Source organism: Poeciliopsis prolifica, unplaced genomic scaffold (genome assembly GCF_027474105.1).
Source record: "Poeciliopsis prolifica strain line A6 unplaced genomic scaffold, Auburn_PproV2 SCAFFOLD016, whole genome shotgun sequence".
Taxonomy (NCBI): Eukaryota; Metazoa; Chordata; class Actinopteri; order Cyprinodontiformes; family Poeciliidae; genus Poeciliopsis; species Poeciliopsis prolifica.
Window position 1 is genome coordinate 10,321,796 of NW_026562391.1, and position 26,505 is coordinate 10,348,300.

General features: G+C 40.2%; 1 protein-coding gene across 1 annotated transcript in view; it reads right to left on the reverse strand.

Annotated features, from left to right (window-relative positions):
• Window positions 1-26,202, reverse strand: part of mxd4 (MAX dimerization protein 4) — a 28,461-nt gene extending 2,259 nt beyond the window's left edge. The window contains exons 1-4 of the mRNA XM_055040890.1: window positions 25,984-26,202; window positions 25,435-25,534; window positions 18,133-18,162; window positions 1,259-1,373 (exon numbers count right to left, since the gene is read on the reverse strand). Coding sequence (XP_054896865.1) covers window positions 1,259-1,373; window positions 18,133-18,162; window positions 25,435-25,534; window positions 25,984-26,047 — 309 coding nt within the window. The 5' untranslated portion in view covers window positions 26,048-26,202. The remainder of the gene's footprint in view (window positions 1-1,258; window positions 1,374-18,132; window positions 18,163-25,434; window positions 25,535-25,983) is intronic.
• Window positions 26,203-26,505: the final 303 nt, after the last annotated feature.

The window sequence follows — 26,505 nt, forward strand, 5'->3', positions numbered from 1 at the left end:
TTCCAGGTCAAAAAAGCAAAAATAAACATGAGCTTCACAGTCATAGTCAGACTCTGTAAGAGGTTATATTTTGCACTCGTTTGCATCTGAAAGTTTTCGGTGGTGAATCAAAGCCACCCAGAGCCCCGAGGCCTGCTATGAGATGAGAAGGCTCAACGCAGTGACGAGAATCAGCGCGCGTTGTCTGAGCTCGAAAAACAGGAAATAAGGGGTTAAAACTCTTGACGTTTGAATTTTCCACCCAACCACAGTGTTGCTGCCTGTAAACAGCACGATCAGTGCAACATGACCTAAACTGTACCCACAGGTCGTCTTCTGCACCCTCACAGTCCGTGCACCAGCAACATTTTGTAAGCGTTTCTGTGTTTCTGCTCGTTGTGCACAGAGCGGATCCTCGTATCGGCGAGCTGATCTCGCCATGAACCTTAGAGGAGACGCTTCCAAACATTATATCAACTTCTCATCTACAGATCAGCCACCCAGTTCTCTGTAAAGTCCACTTTGTTGACTCATTTGTGGAACTTATTTTTCTTCCTTTCACTGTTGATTTTTTTTTTTTTATCTGATTGGAAGAATGCAAAAACAATGGCAAAAAAAACCAAACAAACAAGAAGAACAAGGATGTTCTTGATTTTCTGCATATTCGTTTAAATCAAATGTGCTTGTACAAAATACATGCACCATTGTGTGATAGCAACAGGGTCTTGCAAAAGTATGTATCGTATACTGTTAAACCACAAACTTGCACAAAAACAGGGCATAAGTCTGAGCTGAAATTAAATAGACACTCGGTTTTTACATGATTTTAAGAAACAAATATCTAAAAAGAAAAAGTGTTCATTCAGAAACTAACTGCATCCTGAGCAGAGTCAATAAACACAGGGACAGTTTTTTGTTTAGCTGGATTTCATTTAGGGTAATCAGAATATAAATGGAGCTGAATACGCATCAATGTTTTTCATTTTTACATTGTTTTTTTTTTTGAAGCATAAAGCAATTTATTTTATTACTATTACACAATTAAGTGCTGCTTCTTTGATGGTCAGTCATATAAAAAGCCAGGACAAGGCGCAACATTTAACTGGTAAAACCCACAAGTGCTGATCTTATCAATATACCTGTCCAAAAAAGCACATTTGACATTTTTGTGAGATAAGAATAAACCGCACAAGTTGTGGTTCGGAACAGTAGCAACCAGCCTTCGACCACAGACACTTTTTGTTGTTCTTTTCTTTGTGGTGGTGTGCCCTTTAAGTACCTTAATGTGCATTTTGGCCCTTTTCAGCAGGCTCAGGGTGGTGTGTCTCGTGCTGTCTGGACCCAAAGGCACCAGCTTCTTCAACTGCTCCAAGTAGAGTCGTAGCTTGGCACGTCTGCAAAGCACACGAGAACAAAATGAGTCAGCACCTGTCAAGAATCATGAGTGCTCCCACACACAAGCACACAAACACAAACCCACGCAGACACACACGGGTGAAGAGGATCGTCCTTAAAACTGCAGAAGCAAACGTTGCTCCATGTGTGCTCTGACCGTCACGGCTGATGGAGAACACTTCCTAGTTGGAACACGAGACCTTTTCAATGCCTCAGGCGTATTGGAGTCTCAGTGACAACACTGGTTTTAAAGCTCGAAAAGTTTGCTTAAGAACAACAATGAGCAAATTTGGATTCGTGTCCAGTTACAAAATATTATATATTTACGTAATAAATAGTTCAAACAACAAATATTATTTTTTTGTTTAATTTTCAATGTCTTGCACTTTAGCTTGAGATGGTTTCGAGAATTAACTTATCCTGAAGTAAAATAAACGATTCAATAAATACACTGAAAAGCAATTGTCACTGCAATATTAATGTGCACTGTATCGTAAACACAAACACTGCCTGGACACAATGCGTGATGGGCCGTTATAAGTCACTGATGAAGCTCCGCACAGCAAAACCGATCCAGTCAATCCGATGGACGTTTGGCTGCACTTGTTGGAAAACATAGATGCTAAAGATAACAGAGAGGTGTGGACACTGTGATGACATGGAAGCAATGAAGACAGAGAAAGATGTGGGTTCAGTCATGTTTAGCATTGAAAACTGATATTGAACAATAATATTGCAACTGTGCATTTACCTATTGCTGAACACACGAAAGGAGTTCAATTTACCACATGTTTATTTGATATTTTTGCATATAATGAGAAAGAAAATCAAGGTTACAAACAACCTTTAGTCACACTGACACTTTTAGTCAAGGTTCCCACATCATAAGAATACCATACAACTACTTGCACAATTTTCTTTAGCTTTTTTTATGTAAACTATCGGGATACTGTTTTTTTTTTTTAGAAAGAAAAAAATTGTATTTACTTTGTTTTCCTAAAACAGACAGCAATTAATTCCTGCTCTCTTAATCTAAATCTTCCAGTCTGTTAGTTAAACATAACCACTGAGGGAAGAGTCCCTGCTAGGCCTCCTACAGATAGAAGACTGTAGGAATGGGGAATGCGGCTAATGTACGCTAGCGATCCTTAAATGTCTTATAAACAGACAAAGCAGCAAAACCTCAAAACCACCTACACTCAAAACTATGAGCAGCACTCTTTCCACCCACCTACTCTCAGAAAAACGATCGGTTAACGTTTAAATATCAGCGCGAGTATGACAAAACTTTGACAGATAAAATGTATTTATTGTTTCTTGTGGCTGATAGTATCAACGAGGAACAGGTGGATCAGGATGCAAGACTCTCGTCAAACACCCACACAGTCTCAGTATGAGGGCTTTTATTTTCGGTTTCATTCATCTTATTCATCTTAGTCTTTTGGTTTTCCTCACCGTGGTGTCACCCGTCTTCAATACACACCGAAATGTCAAACCTGCTCAAATAACAGCCTGCAAAGTCGCAGGGAAAATGTGGAAAAAACACTGTTGACCAAAATGGCGTCAATGATATGATGAACATCTGTTCTGGTGAGTTTAATGCTGATCCGACATGCAGATTGTGACCCTAGAAAACTCAGCATCCAGTCCAAAGCCCTGCAGGCCAACAGCCCCGTACCCCTGGGTAAACGGCTCTCTGGATGCACCATCGGGATGTTTATTTAGGTAATAGTGAGGACAAATCGGATTTAATCTGTGTATGCGAGAGGAGCTCTTTTTCTCTTGACACTGTATATGATTCACAACGTCGACTGAGCCGGCGTGACCCCTCTCTCTGTTCTGGGTTCATTCAGATTTGTTCATGAAAGCCTTTCAACCCTCCGTTAATCAAGCAGATCCGTGAACAGTTTCTTTGTTCTGGGCTCTCCGTCCCCTCCTTTCTCTCCAGCTCCTTTGGCTAACTCCAGCTGGACGGTAAACAAACTCCTAACAATGTGAGATCTGCTCTGACCATCACAATAAACCTAATCAGAGCAACCAAACTCGCTGGGGCGAGTTGAAGCACGAAGCTTCAGCAATTACAGCCGCGTCGCCGCTGCAGAACGTCTCGTCTTCCCTTCAGGAAGGGCGTCACCTGCATTTTCCACAGGACCCACAACATAATAAACTTCCTGAACGAGAGGGACGTGTTTATTTCTGAGGGATCTGGTGAGAGCTTTAACGTGTCGGAAATATGAACGAATCCTTTCTCCCTGCAGGTGTATGGAGGTGTTCCACAAAAGAGGGCATGTGAAAGTGCTCCAGCTCTTTTAATCCCCACAAACTCTCGCTCCTGGGAAAGAAAAACTAGGACCGAACCCCTTCAACTCCCTGCTCCACCCTGCCAATACCAACACGCCCTTAATCCCACTGGAAAACAAGTGTCCTCTGAGGTCAGGGGCGGGGGCCATCCCCGGCCCGCTCCAGTCCAGCCACATGAAGCGCTTGGTCTACAGCCAGGGGAAGCAGGCAGGAAGGAGCAGGGGGTCTGCAGCAGAAGGGTGGGTTTTTTTTTTTTTGGGAACAGGAGCGGTGTCTGAGATGGTGGACGACTTTTTCTGGGGTTGAAAAGAAGGGCTCTTTCAGCGCAGTGTGCTCAGCTGCACCAAGCATCCTCCAAAGGGTAATTTGAGCCAACCGTCATAGACCCCCACCTCAGTCTCAGCTTCTCTTGTGATAAAATAACAAAATTAAGGCGTTTCCCCCCCCCCACCCCCCAAATAGTGCGCCTGGCGATCCAGCTCCCCATGTAGAAAACTTTGCTTTTCATTTCTGCGCCAATGATTTGTTTTCTACACTTGAAAAAGCATCATAACCTCACAAATATTTTCAGATTTTGTCACATCACAACAACCTTTAGTGGATTTAATTGCGACTGACAAACCTAGTGCAGAATTATGAAGTGAAAGGAAAATCATACCTTTCACAAAAGTTTTCACAAATAAAAATCTGAAAAGTGTGGTGTGCTGCAGCTAGAAGGTCCTAGCCTGGAGACTTTCTGCATTGAGTTAGCATGTAAATGTTCTCCTAAGCTACTCAGGCTTCTCCCCACAATCCGCCTTTGAGAGTTCATCTCTACCAGCTTTACACGTCTTCAGTCTGGAATTTATCCACAAAAATAACTAATGCACCACTCAATTTGATAGGTGCAATTTGTAGCATTCATCTTATTGGTTAGAACACCATGCTGAGACATGATAATTATTCAGGGCACTCCTCTTTGGCAAACAATCACCTTGTTAATGCAATTATGCTTCCCCCCCCCTCTTTAACTGCAATATTTTGTGATCAGATTATTATTATTGTTTTTTTTTTTTTTTTTTTTTGCAACAGGATGTTCATTCCAAAGCTGCTTCACTTAAATATTCAAATATGATCTTCCCTTATTTTGTCTGTTATGCACATTTGATAAGGCGCTCACTAGAGACAAGCTGGCGCTAAATATCACAAAACATAGAAGCCGATCATGTTCATGATTTTCTACCGTCCCTGCAATCAAGTGTTGGGAACAAGCACAAACATACAGAAGTTGAGGTGTAAGGCTGACAAAATCTAAATGTTTCCTTCTCCCAGATGACCGACAGACCCGCCCATCAGGACACGTCCGCATGTACACAGTCAACAATAATCACAACACTCTTGCTAAATTAGTACATTTGTCAATATTTTTAGCGATTTTTCAACCCCCTGGAAAAAAACAGCAACTGTTGGTGCAAATACAGTAACTTTCTCTGCTATTGGAAGACTTTGGCGACAACACATGTAAGCAGTAATCATACTGCAGTCACAGCAAGCAGTGAGTGCTTCCATGAGTCTGAAAGACTGGGACACTGAAGGTGTAGTGTGATCTTATAATTCCTGACAGTGGTAGTTCATAAAAATAATTGGTGGCCAAAATCAAAATCTGCAATCGGTGCACCCCTAGTGGAAATGTTAGGGAAGTACAAGTATTTCTGCATCATCGTTACAACGCGTGCAATCCTCTCTTTTAAACCCTCTACATAATGTGCTCATAGTTTGAGTTTGTATTCTCTGATTTATTATCTTACAGGCTTATTAAAAGCTAAATTTAAGGACAATGTAAAGTAACGATGGACTGCCATGTGCTACACTGAAGAAGACTTTGTATATGTCTGCATGAGAGAAGAAGGGAAAAAAAAGGAATCATTTAATCTCTGGTTTGAGATAAATTCCCCAAATGACTATGAAACAGCAAATTATGTATCTGTTATGATTCATTTACCTTAATGTGTTGAGAAGATTGCTGTAGCTATAGTTTCCCCCAATGTTTCCAGCTTTACACACTGACAAATGCACTGCAGTCACTGTTGGGAACATCTTTGTTTAGGGAGAGCGTTGTGTTCCTGATGCATATCAACAGGACAGGATCTCGTTCAACCCCGCATTGTGTCTCTGTCAGCTCCCTTCGCAGCAGCATGCGCTCCCCTGTCACGAGACGCGGCGTGTTTTTCCTCAAGAGAGCACTACTGATTTGCGGCGGGGACCAGGACCCTCACTCCCTTGTTGTTTGTTATTCCTGAGCTGAAGTCACGCAATGTTTATCAGATCGTCAGAAACAGCCGTGCCAGGAGAGGCATCTGATGAACGTGATCACCGTGTCCCTGAGAGTTTTCACTGTCTGACCTGTGTGGTTTTGAGTCAACAAATTTTCCAATTTAGGTTCAGATCAGGACGCTCTCTGATAAAAACACAGCATGAGGCAGTTTGTGGCAGTTAGTTAGGGCCGGCTCTGAGTTCAGAGAAGTTAAAACTCAAAGAGTTTTAACTGAGAATGAGGAGGAGGATGAACTTCTCCGACAGCCTCAACGTGGCTCTGTGGTGCGTGAAGGAGGAGGCTCTGTGGTGCGTGAAGGTTTTATTGTATGACAGAGACAATACACAAAACTCACCCTGTTTTCAATCTGACCCTCCTGGGAAATGTTGGGTTTATTGTATTTGAGCATAGCTAAAGCTGTGCCGATGCAAAGGGAGTTACATTTTCTTTAAGTTGCACAAATGTCCGTTGAACTAAATTGAGCAACCTGCATCTTTCTGGCATTATCTGAGCTGTTGACTGAATCACTAGAATTTGATTTTCATGTTTACTTGTCTTATGGAAATAATACCATCATTAAACAACCAATTAATCATATTTTCACAAGTCCAACTCCTTTGTTTAGAAAATACTGTAGACTTATTTCATAATTTTTTACCCTAGTTTATGTAAGGTGTATTTTACAAAGTAAAATTGAAGTTAAATCTTTTGATTACATGCATTATTCTGAACAATCAGTATTGTTCAGAATAACGATTATTCTGAACACGATTTCACGGAAATTGCGAAGTTACAATTTAACATTTTATTCTGTCCTATATTCTGCTGATATTTTTCACAAATCGTGGATCTATTAATTTGCACAAAAGACATTTTTGTGCTAAAAGCACTTGTTTTCTGGGAATCAATACCAGAAAAAAAAGCACAAAAATGTGCTGTAAAAGCCAATTGATCAATTGGCAAATACAGGCAAATAAGAAAAAAACTACTGCATGCAGAATTTAATCACCACATTTTGCACATAACTGTTAAAAATATATACATTTTTACATGATGTCATGCATGGCGAGAACAGAAGTGAATAATCACACTAATAAAAAGATATTTGGAAAAAACACACTGCTGCATGTTTCTATGACAATGTTTAAATTAGTCATTTTCTTTTATGTCTAAGGGACCCAAGTGGAAAACAGACTGAAAAGGCCCCAAAGGGTTAACAGAAAAGAAGTGTAACAGCAGCATGGTAACAGTGAGAAGTTGCAGAGAACTCACCACCTGACTGTTTTCAAGAGCTGAGTACCACGGGAGGATTTGTGTTTAACCTCTGGCCTTCTCTCCCCCTCTCCATCAGGGGCTGGGTGCCAAAACAAAGCTAAGACTTTTGGGAGAAAAAAAGGAACTCAAAAATGACACACTGCTCGAAGTGAAAAATGTTATTTAAACTGCTGATACACACTTCAGTTTTGCTGAGTTCAGATCTTGTTTTTTTCTTTCTTTTTTTTTTTTAATCTGAGACTTGCTCGCACAAACAACTTGTTTTGTTGCTAAAGAGAACTTGCAGCAACTCGCCAATTTATATAGATGCACTTATAAAGCTTGTAAGAAAAGAGGTAGCTGCTGCTCACTCTCACACGCACGCACACACACAAACACAAAGGTCCTCCTGGATGCAGAGTGTCCCAGGACGCCTTTGTGTCCCCCCACAAAGAGCTATAGGGCCTGAGAAGGCAAACTAGTGCAAACAACAAGTCTTCACCCGTCACTCACTGAGCTGTTTAATGAACTTAAAGCCATGCATTCCTTTTCCCATGCATGCACGACAGTGGCACATCTGGCACAGAGCCAAGCCTACAGAACGGAGGTCAGATGTCGTCAGAATCTCCACTGCGGTTTCTCTTGTAACTGCTAGAGCTGGCACGCTATGATCTCCGCTTAGGTTAAAGAGGACGATACATTAGAACGTCCAGCTCAGGGGTTGCTTTTGCCAGAGCCCGTCAGACATCAGCATACGAGACGATGCTCTGACTGGGTCTCAAAAGGACCCAACAACAAAACTTCAAATGCAGTGTAGCGGGGAAGGAAGGGTCGGTATGAGATTCTCATGCTGAAACTTCCCGTAAAATGATCAGCATTTAAACAAAAAGCACAACATGATGTAACTTCTAACTTCACATAGATTATTGTGACTCTAATTAGGTTCTTTGTGACAGTTTCATGCCACAAAAGTGGCGTCTTAAGCCCCTGCAGCCCAACCATAGTAATTAGTATTAATGCTTATTAATACTGTGCATATTTTTACATTTTCAAGTTTCGGGATGCCATTGTTTATTAGTTTGTCTACTCCGTGATATCCCAGGATGCAATGGGAAGGCATTGATTCAATTTTGCAGCGTTTTCTTGGCAATAATCACACCCTAAACAAACCACTCCGTCTGATGGTCTTGGCGTGTTCACATCAACACAAACAAACCACACCATGGCGTGAAATAAAACATAGCTTGTTATAAATAGAGAGAGCAGCGCAGGTGTGAAACCTCCCAAAATGAAATGTTGGGGTTAAGGACAGTGATTGGAAATGAACATCCAAATCAAATTTTAGTCTCGGGGCCTCAAACAATCTTGTGCCGGCTCTAAGCCACTCCTAAATTTAGTAGGAGCAATAAGATTAAAAATTTAAGTAGTTTTGAAAATGTAGTACCTGTAAGCAGTGTATGCTTGAATCTGACATGTCAATTTTAAAATAAGTATTCAAGTCCTATTTCTAAAAGACCACAACAAAATATTTATCTTTGTCACACATGTAGAAAATTAAATGTTTCCTCTTTGAGATTCTAATGACATTACTTAGCTGAACCTGGGAGTTACAATATCATTTTTGGAGAGTGCTTCCTACTTTTTGAAACAGTCGATTTACTCACTTTAATGCAAACAAAAGAGCAAAATTAAAAGCAGAGAGAAACAGCCCTCTGTAAACATTTTGTGCCTGTTCCCTTTACAGCGTGTCTCCCCAGCGAGAGGCGTTGCGTGAGTTTGGATCGCCATAGTGAGACGTCCTGGAATGTGAAGCTGCCAGCAGAGCGCTTCTACATCTGGCTGGCAGGTTCCTGAGGAGAACGAGGCAGATGGGAGGGAAGGTTGGAGGGTCGGCGAGGGACCCTTGCCCAGGGTCCCTGCCGAGAAAACGACACACGCAATCCTTCAGCAGCCCTTCATTAGTCTGCCTGTCACCCTCCGGGCCCGCCAAAGACATGTTTACATTCAACACAAAGCCGGAGCGCCGTCTCAGGGAGGGGAGACCTAAAAGAAGTTACTGCGGCAGTACATATGAAACCGGAGAGTTGGTTCACCACGCTGCCCACGTCAGCGATACGGGAGGCGCACACACCTCGAGACACGAGAGGCTTTTATCACCGCGATATGGAATGTCAGTCGTCTGGGACGAGCCGTGTTTGTTTTCTGTCATCGAAGACGCCACGCCCATTGAGAGCAATGACAGCTCCCGACAGATACAAGGCAGACAGATACGAGTTCCCCCTCAATCCAGATCCTGACTGCTGGAACATGGCTCTCACTCACCCTCACATGACCCAACTCTCACATATATTCAGTGAACAGAAACCTGAACCTGGTCTCTGTTTTTATAGCACAACTCTTCAGAAAGGCGTCAGCACGCTTTAAGTGCGATTAAAGTTCGGGAAATAGTAGTATTTGTGTGCGGCTGACACATCGTAGTAAAACTACCACGCAACAAACAGGAATTTCCACAGGGCGTGCTCGGGAATGCCGAGTAATTGGATTCATTTGATTGTTGTAGTGTACTGAAACGATCCCCTTGTGTGTGTACGGATCATTGCAAAATCCCTTCCACAGAGCAGCCATCTTACAGTGGTGTTAACAGAAAAACACATGTGAACTGGATTTTAAAGAGGTGAGCGCATGAAAGAGCAGACGTGGAGGCGCGGCTTACTTGTGCGTCTCGGAGCCCTTTCGGGGCGACGCCAAACGACAGGCCTGAACGTTACCCGACTTCTGCTGCATGAGCCGGAAAGCAAATCTGCACAGTTTGCATGAACCAGCAGAGAAAAGTTCCCGGAGCGCAATAAACACATCAAACCCTTATTATACCAAGCTTTTATAGTGATCTCAGTCAATATTTAACAAACAAGATAGTAGTGGCATGACATTAGATTTCTGACTCCGTGCTGACTGAGAAAGTTAGATAGTTAACCAGTCGGGCCAATTTAGTGCTTCAGGAGTCTATTTTTTATTTTTTTTAAATATATATATAAAGTTATTTTTATGTTTTAGCTCGTTATGGTTGATGCAGAACTGAAACTCTGAAACAAGATTACTGCATGAACTAAAAAAGTCATCAAAGCATTTAAATTAAAAATCTCACCTTCAGGCCTCTAAAGTCCAGATATATTCTGTATTACTATTAGTTTGGATTTTTTTATATTTATTTATTTATCTTCCTATGGATTTGTAAGTAATCTCTTTTATTCATTTCTTTAAGTCATTGGAAAAAGAACATTTTTGTTGTAGTTCTGGCTGAGGAAATTGGATATTTTACTCTCTGATAAAATTACAAAGCGCAGGCCGTCACCTCCTGAACCTGCTCTACTTTAGGTTTGCTAAGCAGATTTAAATGCAAATATTCGTGTTACATTCTCTAATGCTACATTTTAAATATTAATGAGTTAGGTTATTAATTTAAATAGCTAAGGATATTGTTTTATGTAGCTTTTAAGTTTAAGTCATGAGGCTCATGAAAAGGTGTTTTTAAAAAGTCTCACATTGACTCACTAAAACTTTACAGAAACAATTTTTAAAATAATAATTAAAAAAAACCCTCCGTGTAGGTAGTGTAGTGTGTAGTCCCGTGTGACTGCTTTCTTGCCAGAAGAATTTAAACGAGCTGCAGTGAATGCAGCTGCAGAACACTGTGGAGTTTTGAGCTCCCCAAGCCATCCGCCGAGTCTCCCCCATAAATTCAGCCTCTGTTACTTAACTCCACATTCCAGCATATGTGTTGCGTGCTCCGCTGACCTGAATTTCAGGCTGCCTGCTTGACACACACATACTGTAGCAGCCAGCCTGCGTGCGTGCGTGTATGTGTGTGTGCGTGCGTTCGTGCGTTCGTGCGTGCGTGTGTGTGTGTGTGTGTGTGTGTGTGCTTCTCATTCCACTCCTTCTGCCGTACTGGAGAGCGTATCAACGAACAGTTTCCTTTTCAGGTGCATGCGGTTTAGATCAAAGTATGAAAGGTTGGAGCAGCAAACCTTTGTCATCTTACCCTTTTTAAACCCACCAAACAAAATCCTGCTTTGTTTAAGGAACATCTAAACATCGCACTCAATTAGGGAAACCGACTTAAAGCTGCTTCATTAAAATTTGTAAGCTTCCTCTGTGGAGTATGGTTAGACTCCAACACAGACCCAAAGACCAGTGCACCTAACTGTACAGACATTAAGGCTGCGTCCAGCATCAGATGTCGCGAGCTAATGATTAGAGGTTTTCCTAGAGGACCCCCTGCAGCACCAGATGAAAAGCAAAGGAGGAACATTCTTCAGTAAATGTAGGTTTGAAGCACTCGTATTCTCATATTCTAGGTGTTTCTACGCGAGTGTGTGCATAAACAAAAAATGTGTGATAAATTTCAAAAGCATCTCAAGATTTGTAGCACTCTGGATCAATTATGTGGCACAAATTCACCTGTTTTGTTTCTACATGTCACCAATTTCTCCTAATTGACTTTTATTTCATACCCATAAAAAATAAAATACTTTCTACTTGAGCACAGTTTATTGAAAAATTTCCATAAATGTCATCTAAAGTTGTGAATAATTAAGAATTAAACATTTCTATACATGTAAGATGAGATGCTCCAGTCTAAAACAAGTCATTTGTTTTTCATTTTGAGATGAGAAATTGCACACAGTGTATGTTTTGCAGACTGATGCAGATAAACACGTCTTTTTTTCTAAGCATTATTTGTCTTTATGCAATTGGTCTGGTCATATTTCTGTTTTTTTTTGTGTGTGTGTGTGTGTGTGTGTGTGTGTGTGGGGGTGTGTGTGTGTGTGTGTGTGTGTGTGTGTGTGTGTGTGTGTGTGTGTGTGTGTGTGTGTGTGTGTGACAACCTTGATGTAGTGCAGTATAACAGCAGCATTCAGTCTTGTTATTGCTTCTGAGGCTTTGAGTACTGTGACTGTAATAAATGTGACTGTGTCCATGATCATCATTCATTATATTAGCTGCTTGTGTAAGACCTACGACTCTAGATCGCGACACACAGGAGGAATTTAACTGACACTGCGGCAGAGGGGGAAGTAAATTACACATGCAATCATGTGAGTGTGCACACATCACATTTTAACAAACCTGGAGGGAGGAAAGAAACTTTCCTCGCTGTTGAAACTGCTAATCAACAAAGCAGAAGACAGTTTTCGAAGTGATTTTGCACCTTACAGTCTGAAATAAAACAAAAGAACTAGCAGGTCAGAATAGAGACTGATCAAGGTGTTCTGTGAAAGGCAGGTCATCATACCTTGCCCTGCCTTGAGTTCTGCTGACTCAAACACTTTCAGCAAGCAGGAACAGAGAGCCAGAAGAAGGAGGTGGAGAGGGGAAGGGAAGTCAAGATAACAGAAAAACCAGATGTGGTCCCTGGGGTAAAGAGTGAGAGAGCAAAGGGGTGAAGAAGGGGAGAGCATGGGATGCCTTTTCGTTCAAACATGGGTATATTTCAAATGGCTCAGCAGGGAGCTGACTGCCCTATAGGCACACAGAGGAGTTTTTCGAGAGGGAAAAGTCATTCATCTCAGCTAGGAGTAGAGGACAGTGGAGGAGTAAATTTAATTAGCGAGAAGATTAGGCTGACAAATGGCCTGCTTGCTCCTGAAGTGTGTGTGAATTTAAAACAGGATTCAATCGGCGCTCCGGCACATTCTCTGCACTGTAGCACGGAGAAGCAAGAAAACACTATGCAGGGGAAAATAAATCTGGTGATCTCAATTATGTCAAAAGCCATAAACGCACCTGATAAAAAAAAAAAAAAAGGAGCAGCAGCGGTAAAAATAGGAGAGAAAATCCCTCCCTTGTTTAAGAGAAGTGGAAGCTCAAATGCTCAGCAATATTTTACTGAGTTTAGAGTTCCTGTCAACAGGTGGCATGTGGGAAAGGGAAGGGTGAGTAACTTCTCAACGTTGCTCAAAAGGGAAACATGTGGCACGATAAGCCCGTCACAGACATCATCGAGAGCAGTTGAAGAAAGAAAGGGGAAGGAAGCAATGCCAGAGGATACCGACCACAGAGAGCCAATTGGTTTCTCGATAAACTCAAGCTGAAGCTCTGCAGCTCTGGCAAGGGCAGAAAGCACAAGAATAAGCAGAACCACAACAGAGGCCATCTAAATAAGAGCTGGCGTGGCTAAAGTCGGGCTGCTGCAGATAAGCAGGCTACGTCGGGGACAGATGACCCAGTGGGATCCCAGCACCCGCCCAGCAGACGACTCCGTCAGATAACAAGACACAAATATATGCAGGGTGCCTCCTGAATGCCTGCCAAGGCAGCAGCGACAGACGCCCAAAAAGCAGAAGATCAAAGCATAGCAGTGGGAGCAGTGAGAGAAACCAAAGTCGGAGCAAAATGTAGAACTGAGCACATTTATTTAGTTTGTAAACTATTGCAAGAAATCTGCAATGTGACTTCTTTTCACATCTATTGGTAGTATGACTATGAACTTGTCTATTTTTGGGAAGAAGCTCTTTCATTTATGATACAAGTGATAAATTGCCACTGTGCCTTATATTAGTCGTCGCTCACAATTACTGTTAACTGCACAATAAGGACTGATTAAGATTTAATACACTTTATTAAATTCTTTTGCATTAAATAAATCTGAATAAATCACTAAAGTTAAGGTGTTCATACCTCTGTAAGATTTAGATCTAAAGAGTCTTACTTAGACCAACATTTATCTTTTAACTGGAAATAATGTTGACATTTTGGAGTGGTCTGACTTGAATCTATGCGGGAAGCTGAAGATTAGGGTGATGGCAAGGAGGCATTCCAACCAGATAAATTAAGCTTTTCTACAGTGAAACACCTTTTACATTGTTTGATTTGTAGAGCTTTGTGTCTCATTTCAAAAACCAACTTCTTGGTTGAAGTCATAATACATTTAAATCTACCAGGAGAATGTTTTTGAAGGGCAGTGCTAAACTTGGCATGCATTGTGGATTTTGCATAGATACTTTCATGGAAACAAAACAGCAAAACATTTTTTTTCTGCCAATCAGGTATAATAAATTCCAGTAGCATGTCTAACCAGACCTCACCCATAAAATATGCCTTGCGGCATCTAAGCTGGACATTTATTTACCAATTAAACCGCCTTGTGAACGTTAAAGGATGGCTCTATGCTCTTGGAGGGTGAACCAAAACACCCCAACCTTTGACCACAAAACAACCCTGAGTCAGAGCTCGAACAGCAGCCCCTCCCGAAAGAGGTGTCTGATGGCGCGATGGAAGAGAAAGGTGATGACTGTGACACTGGGATTGCTGGGGATTTAACATGTCTACGTGTCAAAAGAGATGTTTCAAACTGGTTGAACAAGACAATAAGAAGAGTTTTGGTTTCAAAATTAATCAGCAGATTGGGAATTTTTCAACATCTTCATTTAAGTTGTTGGAAGTGAGAATAAAAAAGGAAAGGACCTGGGCGGCCACTGACTAGAAAATTGGTCTTATTTTAACACAACAGTCTGACAGCTAGAACAAACTCATATCAAGTAATGACACTGAAACCCTAAACTAAAAAGACTATCAGTTTTAACTATTACTTAGCCCTATTCTACAGGTTTAATTATCCATAGACATTTGCCATATTTGTTATAACACAAACATTTTTGAATATTTCTGCTCGCTGTAGGTGTGATATCTCAAATATTAAGTCATAACTTGTAAACAGAAGTTTAACTTGTAAATGCAAACCAGCTGAACTGAAATGGAAATGTCCAACTTTAGCTACAGTAACTGATATTTCTGCTACTGGGAGTTTAACGGTGCAAATAAGTTGATTTGTGCATTCTAGGTAAGGGTTCGATTCACGTTCAGAACCACAACAACATATAAACAGAGGTTACTAAACCAGTGTACCGAATAATAACCCTCTCAAAAACAGACAGATGTTGCGAGAAAGGACACTCTAACAAAGAGAACAGATTATAACAGACTTAAATTATTCACTGTTTTTGCAGACATTTTAAGGCACAGCAAAGTGTGAGATTATATATATATATATATATATATATATATATATATATATATATATATATATATATATATCCACTGCTTGCCACATACTGTATCAACCACTGCTAGAGCAGTATCACTGGAGGCAAGACGTTTTTGTTCACTGCAGATAAAAAACAAGAGGAGGAGTCTTCCAGCTCATGCATGCAATCGCTACCATTTATTCCAGCCTTACATTTAGTTTGAATGGTTTTAAATAGTTACCCTACCTAATATCTTACTGTTGTGGATTTTAATACAATACATGTGGATGTCGTCATGGGCTGGCATGAGAGTTGCAGTGTTGCACTTTTAAGCCATCATGAATCATATTAATATTTAAAACAAAAATCTATAGTACCTTTAAAATAATTAATCATTAATTAAAATTTTAATAATTATTCCTACCACTGACAAATCATTTCATATATTAAATCATATAAATAGTAAGCAGTATGATTTAAAATATAATGTAACCAACAGTGTTGATTTAGTCTTTTGATTTTCAGGTAAAAATATTGAATGAAAACCTGGTAAATATTCAACTGGCTGCTTTCACAAGGGTCTAGCTTGTGTGCCATAAAAACTTGGCGGGAAAGAAACACTACCATTGTAGTAGCATAGTTACCATTATTTCCACGCATACCCAGATGTGACAGGCAAAGTATGTAGTGCAGGACCTGCGCCGTCACAAGGTCCTGACGTGTGTGCAGCGGACCTTGTAATTTGAGGGCACATGTTCAGGCAAAGATTCACCTCATAGCGTTGCAAATAATGAAAATTACATCGATGAGTGTGTGGGACCCTATTATTACAAACAGAGACTGAAAATTTCCATGCAAACAGTCACAAGTCTAACAACAACAACAAAGCACATGATGACATGTTGACGGGGTAATTTGTCAGTGTTATAGAACTGGAGAATATTGTACCCAATAAAGGTCATGATGTTGACAAACTGTAAAAGAACTCAGGTGTTTACTAAATATAGTTACGGCTATCTACCTTTTGTGGAGGGAAAAAAAAGCTTATGATAAGGGAAGTGTGTAAGCTGGTTGTAGAAGTCTTTGCTGCCATGTGCAATTTGTCAATTTGCCTGATCATCACTTAGTTGGTAACAACCAGCCACACCCGTCATTGGACATGAAGAAACTTCTGTGTCTCAACCCCTGCAGCGTAATGATCCAGGTCCTACGTCTCCGTCTAGCAGGTCACGGAGGAATATGTCCTTACTTGTTTCACTTCAAGCAACACACGTACACTATTACTCACTTCCAGACATGTGACTGGCAAACCCCGAGCCCAGACTGTGTGTCAGCACTTAAACACGCCCATTTCAGCCACTGCTCACATGCTGCCGGTCACATCAGCTGTTTCTTGAAAGCCACAAGAGAAGGCCAGCTGCATTTACAAGAAATCATATTCTTCATGATAAGAAAGAATTTGCACCTTCTTATCATGCCTGGCACAAGTATTCATACCTGCTGAACTTCTGCTGATAGGGCAACTATGAGTTCACAAATGGGGCCTTTATACATGAGTTTAAGAAGAAAGCCATTGTTGGAATTAAAAGCACAAATAGTCAAATTTAACGTTTGCCAAGAGACTTATAAGTGACACAGTAAAAATGTGGAAGGAGGCCTGAGGTGACCAAAATGTAACTTTTTGACCTACATGCAAAGATCTATTTGTGTCTGAAAAATAACACGGTACACAATCCTAAACACACTTGTCATGGTCAAACTTGGTGGTGGCTGCATCACGATGTGGGAATTTCTTTTTTTTTTCTCCAGTGGGGTCAGAGTTGAGTGGAAGGTGGATGGAACTAAATACAAAGTGATATCAGAAAAAAAATCTGTTAGAGGCTTCAAAAGACTTGAGACTGGGGCAGAGATTCCTCTTGCAGCAGAAAAAAAACAACCCCAGACATACAGTATATAGTCAGAGCTGCTATGGAGCAGGTGCTAGAATGGACCAGTTAAAGTCAAGAACTATATACTCTATTAAGGATCACTGGCTAGACTTGGACAAAATTGATGTTCAAAGTTTCTCTCCATCCAGTCTGAGTTTGAGCTATTTTGCGATAAAGTAATGTGCAAAGCTTGTGTGAAGATCAAAAAATTTATTAAGGGAAGTTGAATAAAAATCGATGCCACAAAAACAGTTTTTATTGCTTATAAATGCTGACAATCATTCATCCTTTTCCCTTCTGTTCAAGTTTGTAGTTGTAAAATGAAAAATAAAATGTTTATTGCATATGTATGACTATTTTTGCAAGGGAGTCTATAATGCTGAGAAAACACTATTTTGTTTTTCTAACTCGGAGGAGTGTGCTTCCGAGCAAGATGGAAGTCCAAACAGAGCAAAAAGTCATCTGTGTCTCTCGTGCCCACCATGAATCGTGAGAGTCGTTCCCAAAAATAAGTTGAAGAAAAACAATTTTGTGCTTGAGAGTGTTGCATGCTGGGAAAAAGCCAGATCAGAGAGTGTGCGTGCCATCTGTGGACTTCTGAGTCTGGAGAAATTACAAAAAAAGGCTCCAGATCCTCCCCACCTCCATTCAAAGCATTATTTTAGGCTGGATTATCTCATTTCTGACAGGATTCCCCCCCGTCTGCCTGCGAATTTCAGCTTTGAAATGGAGAAAGATCTAACGCACGTCGAGTTGCACTTTGAAATCATCTCATTATCTCATTTCAGACACAATGGACTCTTGGAGGAAGACATTACATACAATTTGAATTGCAGGTTGATTTTCACGAAGAGGAATAAATCTGATTTCTACCTGCAGCTCGGAAACACAATCGCCAATCAAACAGACTGAAAAAAAAATGCACAGTGTTGCAGAGTGTCAGATATCAACTTACCTGTGTTTTTCAAGCTCATTGTGTGATGATCTGAAAGAAGAAAAGACGAGTGTCAGGATCAGGATCATAACACCCCAAGATCATCACATAGCATGAGATTCTGTGTAATAATAAAAGACTAAATGTTTTTTTTATCTAAATGTTGGAGCAAAGAACCAAATAAACACATGGAAGCAGATTAGATAGGTTACATTGCCCAGTGATGTGATGCAACAAAAAAAGGCTCTAAAGTGAACACACTTATAGTGTAAGAGTTTTGACAAATAAGAAGCAGAAACATGCTCAGGCATGGCAAAAGCTTCTTTTTAACCATCGGCAGCCTTTCTGCATGACCCTACAGCATCATCAGATTTTCATTGAGTATTAATATTTAATAAGATGATGAGAAAAATGTATGTGTTATTCAGGCGAGGCAGGTAGTAAAGAGTCAACCAGATATCATTCCAAGAGCACATGTCGATCTAAGCCTGAGCCTTCCAGCGCTGTTGATGATCATCGGGGCGGAAAGGTTAAAGGTTAATGAGGAGTTTGTATTACACAAATCCTCGGTGAGGAACATTCTGTACAGATGGTGGAAATTCAAGACCATTGTTAACCTGCCGGGGAGGGGTCAGCCAACAAAGATAACCCTTGGAGAAAGGTGTGTAATAAGCTGTTATGCTCAGGATCCTCACAAAGGAACTCATGCTTGCCTCTAAGCATCTTAAGGCCTCTTTCACTCTGGCTGATGTTAATAATAACAAATCCGCTATTAGGGGAACACCACACAGAGCGCGTTGAAAATATGCCTGTCTTTATTTAAGAAACATAAAAAGGAAAACAAAACGTTCTGGTTTTATTTTGTGCTTTGAAAATTACAATACAATGTTGTCTTATGGTTTTTGCTTTGTACGTGTCAATTTTTACTCCCCTTGAAAAGGTTTTATACTCCCTTTGACGAATGGCTTTTCATGGTGATTCTCTAAACTTGCGGAAATATGTGACTCGAGTCACTATTACATGTTCTCACTCACAGCTCTTCTGCTTTTGTCTTTTGTAATGAATATTAGAACCGCAATCAATAGAAATAGGGTGTTATTGGAAACTTTTTTAAAAGTCAGAATTCAATTTGAATATAAGCACTTCAGAAAAATATTTGTCTCCATCGTTTTTTAAACGCTTTACCATATCATGCTTTTGCTCATTTTGTACCAACATTTTTCAGGTTTGAAAAATAGTCTTATGCAACGGGACAATTTGTACTGCCAAATGTCCCGCCTTGAGTATGTTCCATATTTTCTTTGAAAGCCATTGATTTAAAGACATTTTCACTGATCTGCTCATTTTGCAGCTGAATTCAATTTAATTTTTCAACTGAATTAAATTAATGTGGCTATATTAGTCCCATAAGCTACTATCTCCTGGTCCAAACTGGAAAAAACCCTCAAAATCAATAGAAATAGTTTTGAATGTAAGCATATGTCTGTATTAAATTACATGAGATCAGGATTTTATATGATTATCTAAGCCCATATTTCATCAAAATATCAATCTACCAATTAACTAAAAAGCAATGATTACTTAGATCTGCACAAAATGTAATTAAGTTGACAATTATGTGATAGTTTATTGTTAAAAATATATAATCTAATAAGAATTTGACAAATTATGATGAAAATAATAACACAATAACTTTCACTTGTTTGATGTTTCATAAGGATATCAAAACAAGACTGAAAATAATTATTTTGTATAACTTCAGTAGCACAGATGTACTTATTAAAAATGAAGAACTAAAATACAGTTTTTTTTAGGCTCAAAGCACTGCAAATGTAAATTGCACAAAATATTAGAATATTATTTTTTTGTCCATGATATACATGTCTCCCTGTGTAGAACTAGGTATGGAATGGAAGGAGATAAATGACCTGCACAAAACTAGTACAAATAGAAACATGCACATAAAATTTTACACAAGGCAGCTGTAGTGTAATGCATTATTATCCATTTGAAAATATTTATGATTTCCAGCAAAGAAAAGAGCTGCTTGCCATGGGAAATTTTCTGACAAACCAACTTGTATTTGCCTTGGGAAAATTTTGTACCTGCACCTGCTTTGACAGCCAATAATTTTAAAACATTCTATAATTTTCCCATAGTCGGCTGTAAGGAAAAAATGATTATGAGTCCATTAATTAATATCTCCTAGTTTTTTGGTTGTTTTTGTGATTAGCTGTCTGATATCACAAGAGTACACTAACTTAAGCTGACATCACAACCATCGTGGATACAATTAAGGTGTATAATAAAATCACATGGTGAAGTAAATACCCTGTGAGATTAGGATTTAGATTTATGCATTTTATGGCTGTTTATCTTCATCATGTTATCCAGAAAAATAAACTGATATGTGATGGTTAGGAAAATGGATGTGAAATATTTTGTATAGAGATAACAAATGGAAAACACGTGGATTTATGATATATGGGCACGAACTGGCAAAGCTGCAAATTAACCTGGAGTCATAAACACATTCCATCATAAGAAAGGCTCTAAATTACAACATAGCAGCCAAAATGTGATGCTGTGGCTCTGATTTGCTACATCAAACGACGAGAACAAACTGGGCAGGAAAAAGGCAGCACATCTGGCCCTGAACAGAGTATCAACAGAAAGTGGGTCATATAACAGGAGCATGAGCCTAAGCAAACAACATGGTTTTAGACAACAAATCTTAAATCGGGTGAGGGAATTGTTGCTAAGTAAGTAATGAAGTAAGTAAAAAGTTTTAAGGACATGCAGTAAACAGCTCGCACTACAACCAAAGCTGTTCTGTTTGCTTCGCAGCTGAAGTGGAAAACTGATCGACATTTACACGGAGAGACGACCAGCTGCAGGGTCACACCCCTGCTGACTGCAAATTCTCACCAATTTTTACTGCTACCGCTTTACGAAACTGGAACAATTTAGTTTAGCTGGAGAGCTTTCTGCCAAACTTCCAGACAGAAATATGTAAAGTTCGGAACTTTTAAGTACCATTCTAAAAGCAGATCTTCAAATTTAAAATGTGTTTTTCAATTATGGGGCAATGGCTGCAAAGATGACATGCAGGGAGAGCTCAGCTGAGCTGTTCCTCGCAGAGTGAGGGATCTGTGGCACCACATGCACGCGCTGCACGCACTGCTGCAGTTTCTGCCTGACGGCGAAGGACGTGGAATAAAAACCGTTCTCAGACGTCTGGAGGCTTCAGACGCTGCAGAATTCCCCAGCGTATGGACTATTCCGAGGAGAGACTCCCCCCGTTACGACACGCAGGCAGCCGGGAGGGCAACCAAAACAGGCCCTCCGTTCATGAGGGCGTCATGGATACCGTGGCAACAAAAACAAAAACAGCAACAACAAAAGGGGCCAGACTGACAACAAGCCCTTTTCAGACTTTCCACCACCCCAGAGCTCCCCCCTGCACACCCCCAAGCTCACGAAAGCAGTGGTTCCCACAGCTGTACCGCAACAACAAGACGTGCTGAAAGGGTTACGGCTGACCCGTCTGCACAATATCATCCCAGAAGGAGCACAGGATGTCACACCGCTGCAGATCTGAGAAGGCAGACAAAGAGCTCCACTCCCAGCACGGAGGAAGTTTTGTTATTGAAAGATGTACAAATTGGAGGAAAATATCCCAGTCAAAGCACAAGGCCCGACCAGAAAATCGCGAGGAGGAAGGGAACGCTCGCACCCACAGGTTAAACCACACATTTTTCCATGTTATGTAAAAGGACGTTCTATGGCATGCAAAACCAATGACGCCCCTTATCAGTTTTTAGAAGGAAGTAACACAGCAAAGGCCATCCCCTGAACATTTCCCTACTCACAGGAAGGAATTCACGGCTGAAAATAAAGCCATTTTTCATCTCACTATTTATATGTGAGTGTAATACAGAGGAGTCTCAGTGAAACAGAAACTAGTAAAAGCCAAAACATAGCGTTAATTTAAAAGAAACTCGGTGGGGACTGCTTCTTGCTTGAAATATTATTTTGCTTATTCTCTGAGAACAGACTCGGAGACACGTCAAGTCGACCATCTTTTTAAGTTTTTGTAAACCTGATCAATGTTACATTTTCATCAGGTCCACTCCCAACTTGAAGGTCCAGCCCAGGCAGAGAAACAATGGAGGAGAGTTTTAATTGAGGGCAGTCACATTAAGATGGAGTGAAAATTGGTCCTCGAACTCGGTGGGCGTGGGTTCGTTCCACACGCAGGTATGTGTGTGGGACACACCACACCCAGCACACACATCCGCACTCCCTTTTCATTATTCACCCGTTCATTGAAAGGATGCATTTCCTTGTAAGATCAGCAGAAAGTGGTAGGAACTGGCTGAACTTGAAGTATCATTTTAATTTCACAAAACTTCAAACCAAACATTAGCTCTTAACCTCAACCAATCACCCGCTGCATAGTTTGCTACTGTGAAATTACTCCCTAAATATTGAACAAATCAACTTTTTAAAAAAAATCTTAATTAGCATTTAATTGTACAAACAAAAATATAAAACATACAAATTCCCTTAGACAGTCACAACTTATCCAGACTAACAAGTATAGTTAAAGACCAATTAAGTACACCAGGTTCAAATAAGTCTCAAAAAATGCATACAGTTACAAAAAAAAAATCCAGATTAGTCTCTTATTGAGGGTGTGTCTCCACATGATGCAATACATTCTGCAGACATGAATGAAGGGAAGCTCAATCTGGTGTGACAACTCTGTTTTTAGCAACATGAGCTTAAAAGATTTATTACTCGATCAATGACTCAAGTTTCATTTTAAATAGGCTGTGGTTTGTCACATGTAAAGATTTGTTTGTCAGCATGTAAAAAAAGTCATTCAAGATTGTTGAAGCAAAGTTCTACATTTATCCAGCAGTAATAAACTATTTTCTTTTTTTTTTAGTATAAATCCAGATTTGATTAACCCGAGAACCAAAGCTGGGTCCTAGCGGGGGCAGGACGAAGGAGGCTTTTCCACAACTTGTATGTCAAAAATGTTGATGCGAGCACTATTTTGATGATTGTTTAATGAGAAACAAATGATTTATATCTGAAAATAGAGATGGGAGGTTGCGCACCACTAACGACACTCCGACATGTAAAGGATTTCAAACCCAGTTACGACAAAGCTGGGAAAAAAAAAAACTGGTCAAAAGAAACTATAAAAAAAAATAAAAATAAAAAACTGCACTCACTGCCTCACTTTTTCTTCACTTTGACCAAATAAGCATGTTAAACTTGTCAGTATGACTTTCACACCGGATGACCATGAGCAGCACACTGCCTCCGTCCTTCATTTTGTGTGTAAACGGTTAAAAGCTTCTCTGTAAATAGCTACCTAATGCAAATGTGGTGATGGTTTATATTTTAGTGAAATGTCCAGAGCGTCATATCCTGCTGATAATATATTACCTGCTTATAATTAGTCATAAGTATGTTTTCCAGTGTCAAGCTAAACCAAGATTTTAAAGATGTTATGTTTGCAGCCTCCTGCAACTGTGCATGACCTATAATTTCTTTTGGATCCAGATTAATTTGCACAGATACCATGTACTTTTGCAGTCTTGTGTCGATTCAAACCCCCAGAAGGGATGTTTTGTACCCCCACACATCATTTGGAAACACTGGTTTACTTGAAGTCATCTTTACGTCACTCAGAGTTGCAAAACATAAGTTTGATCAGAGGACGGAATCTCTTAAATTTCACAAGAGTCGAGTAATCCATGCGGTGATCAGAACGACAATCAGAAATACTACCAAGAAAAATACATTGATCTAACTGGTAAATATTTAGGTTTGTAATGATTGTTTACAGGTATAAATGGGAGTACATGGGAATGAAATGGGAGCATTTTGGTACAAATCATTGGGAAAGTATTGGCAAAGGTAAACTGACTCAGACCTCAGGGGTTGATTGTCACATTACACCATCACCATTTCAAAAACGTTGCTGTTTTAAATCTTTTCTAATGAGAGGAATTAACTTCCACGGGATCTTTTTTGCCAATCGTGATCCAATTAGTTTTCTCCTTAGAGATAATGAGTACCCACTGTGATGACCAATGATTTAAAGTAGTTTTCTAAATCCTGCTATCATAAGGAAAAATTCTAAATAAAACATCATGGCAGGGTTATTTTGGGTCAGTGCTCATCATTTTACCCTTTCATATCTCTGCAGGTTAGGTCACTTGATACACAACTTTTTTATGCACTAAATAGTGCTGATCTCAGCAGGACATTTTGTACCGACTGTGAATTACTACTGGGAGATTTGTGCACACTGACAAAACGTTGGTCTAAAATAATCTTCTATAATCTACTCATGCTCCGCTATAAAGAAATGTGGCTGTATGACTCCAATAGGGTAATATTTACTAGCAGGAAGTCAGTCAGCATTATTTTGGGGGTGGTTAAGGTTCAGAATCTCCCTAATAATAAAGTGATATAGTATATAATTAGAACAGGGCTATAAAAAGTGCGAAGACAAAGTGATATGCAAACCCACATGGGAATAAATAGGAAGGCATGAAACCAGAATGCAAAGGTGGCACAAAGTGGTGAACGCAGAGCTATTCTGAGAAAAGGATTCAGTATTAACCTTCAGTCATTTATCCAACAAGGTAGAAATCATAAAGTAAAACTGAATCAAAACTGAAACCTGCATTTTGTTTTTGTCTGCAGTTCAGTAGAACATCTTGAGGGTGTATTTTCTAAGCGGGAGAGGTTGTTCAGCGAAGATCTGACCAAAAAAAAAAAGATGTAAATACTGACAAAAACACATGAGGACAACAACAACCTTCTTGTCTTCTGTGTGCGAGTGTGGGAAGAAAGTGCAGGACTGCAGTTCCTGAAATGCGACCCTTTTTCTCTCTCTCTCTCTGTTTTTCTTTTGCAGGACTTTCATTTTTGCAACCAGACACACCAAACAAAACACCCTGGCCGCATGAAAAACACAGCATTTCAACCCAGGTGAAAGCATGGCAAGCTGTGTGAGACATGCTGCAGAAACGAAAGGTTAAATGCGTGTCGGGTGTGCATATTTCTCTCTCTCTCTCTATCTCTCTCTCTCCCCGGTTCTCTCAGCATGGGGAGGGCAACACAGAAACAGAGGGAGGCAGCAGAGTTGACAGTGTACGCGTGGCACTGTTGATTGGAGAGACCAAAACACACTGATCCCAACCCAGACGTGGATACCAGCAGGGCTGCTTTATGCACCGCCAGAGTTTACAATGGCACGGCACGTGAAGGCAAGACACATTGCTGCATATTTACCTATTGTTCTGAGCTTTTCTGGAAATTGGCGTGGCTTTCGTTTTCTTTCGGGAAAAGTCACTGCTGAAGGGTAAAACAGACGCATAACCATGTTCTGCCTCTGTGGACACACACAAAACAACAAATGATGAGGTTGTTAGTTTACTGCTCGCCAGTCAACACAGGAAAACGTGAAACTGCTATTAAGGTTAAGTCCCTTCAAGAAATAATCCATTGTTAGTACAAACATTTTCAGATCAAGGCAGAGTGCACAAACAACCCATGTTTTTAATGCAACTGTTTTATCCCCTGTTTGTATATATTGAAACGACAAGATATGAACAAGTCGTGTCTCTACAAAATTAGATTACATCATTCTTTCTGTAGCACATCATGATTCTGGGTCCACTTTGTACCCATCGCCTTGTCTGTGTCCCATTGAGAAACAAGTGACATCATACCTGCACTGAAGGCAGGCTATGTGTCAAAACCCAGAAGCATCGGGCCTAATTAACTGTGCCGCAAAACAACTCCTTTAAAATAAATGCCTGTCACTTCAGCTTTAAATACCTCTGTCTCGTCTCTCCAAATATTCTGCAGCCTCCAGCAAAATTAAAAGAGAATTCAGTTCCATCTTCTCCGGGTCTTGGTGTTCTTTAAAAAAAATAGAAAAAAATATATATATCTATCTACACAAATGTACAATTCATAAAATAATGGAATGAGGTTTAAAAATAAAAGCTGTTCTTCAGCGGAGCCCAAACGCTGCTACGTTCACTTCTGAGTCCTGACGACTCCAAACTACAGTAACAGCAGCACCTAAACTCAGGAAACCAACTGATTACACCGCTATCCAATCAGAAAACCTCCCCGAGGTGCGTCTACGCCAATGAAAGTCCTCTGTGCGATGTCATTGGCTTGACTGAGTGAAGTCATTGGCGATATGCCCTAGCAACAGCCGCTAGCGCCCGCCTCTGTCGATGCTCATTGGCTTTCTGCCCTGAATGAAAGCGTCTGATTGGCTAATGAGAAAGAGGGTGTTTTTCATATAGTTGAACTTGGATGTTGTTTTGGTTTCCCGAAGTGAAATAA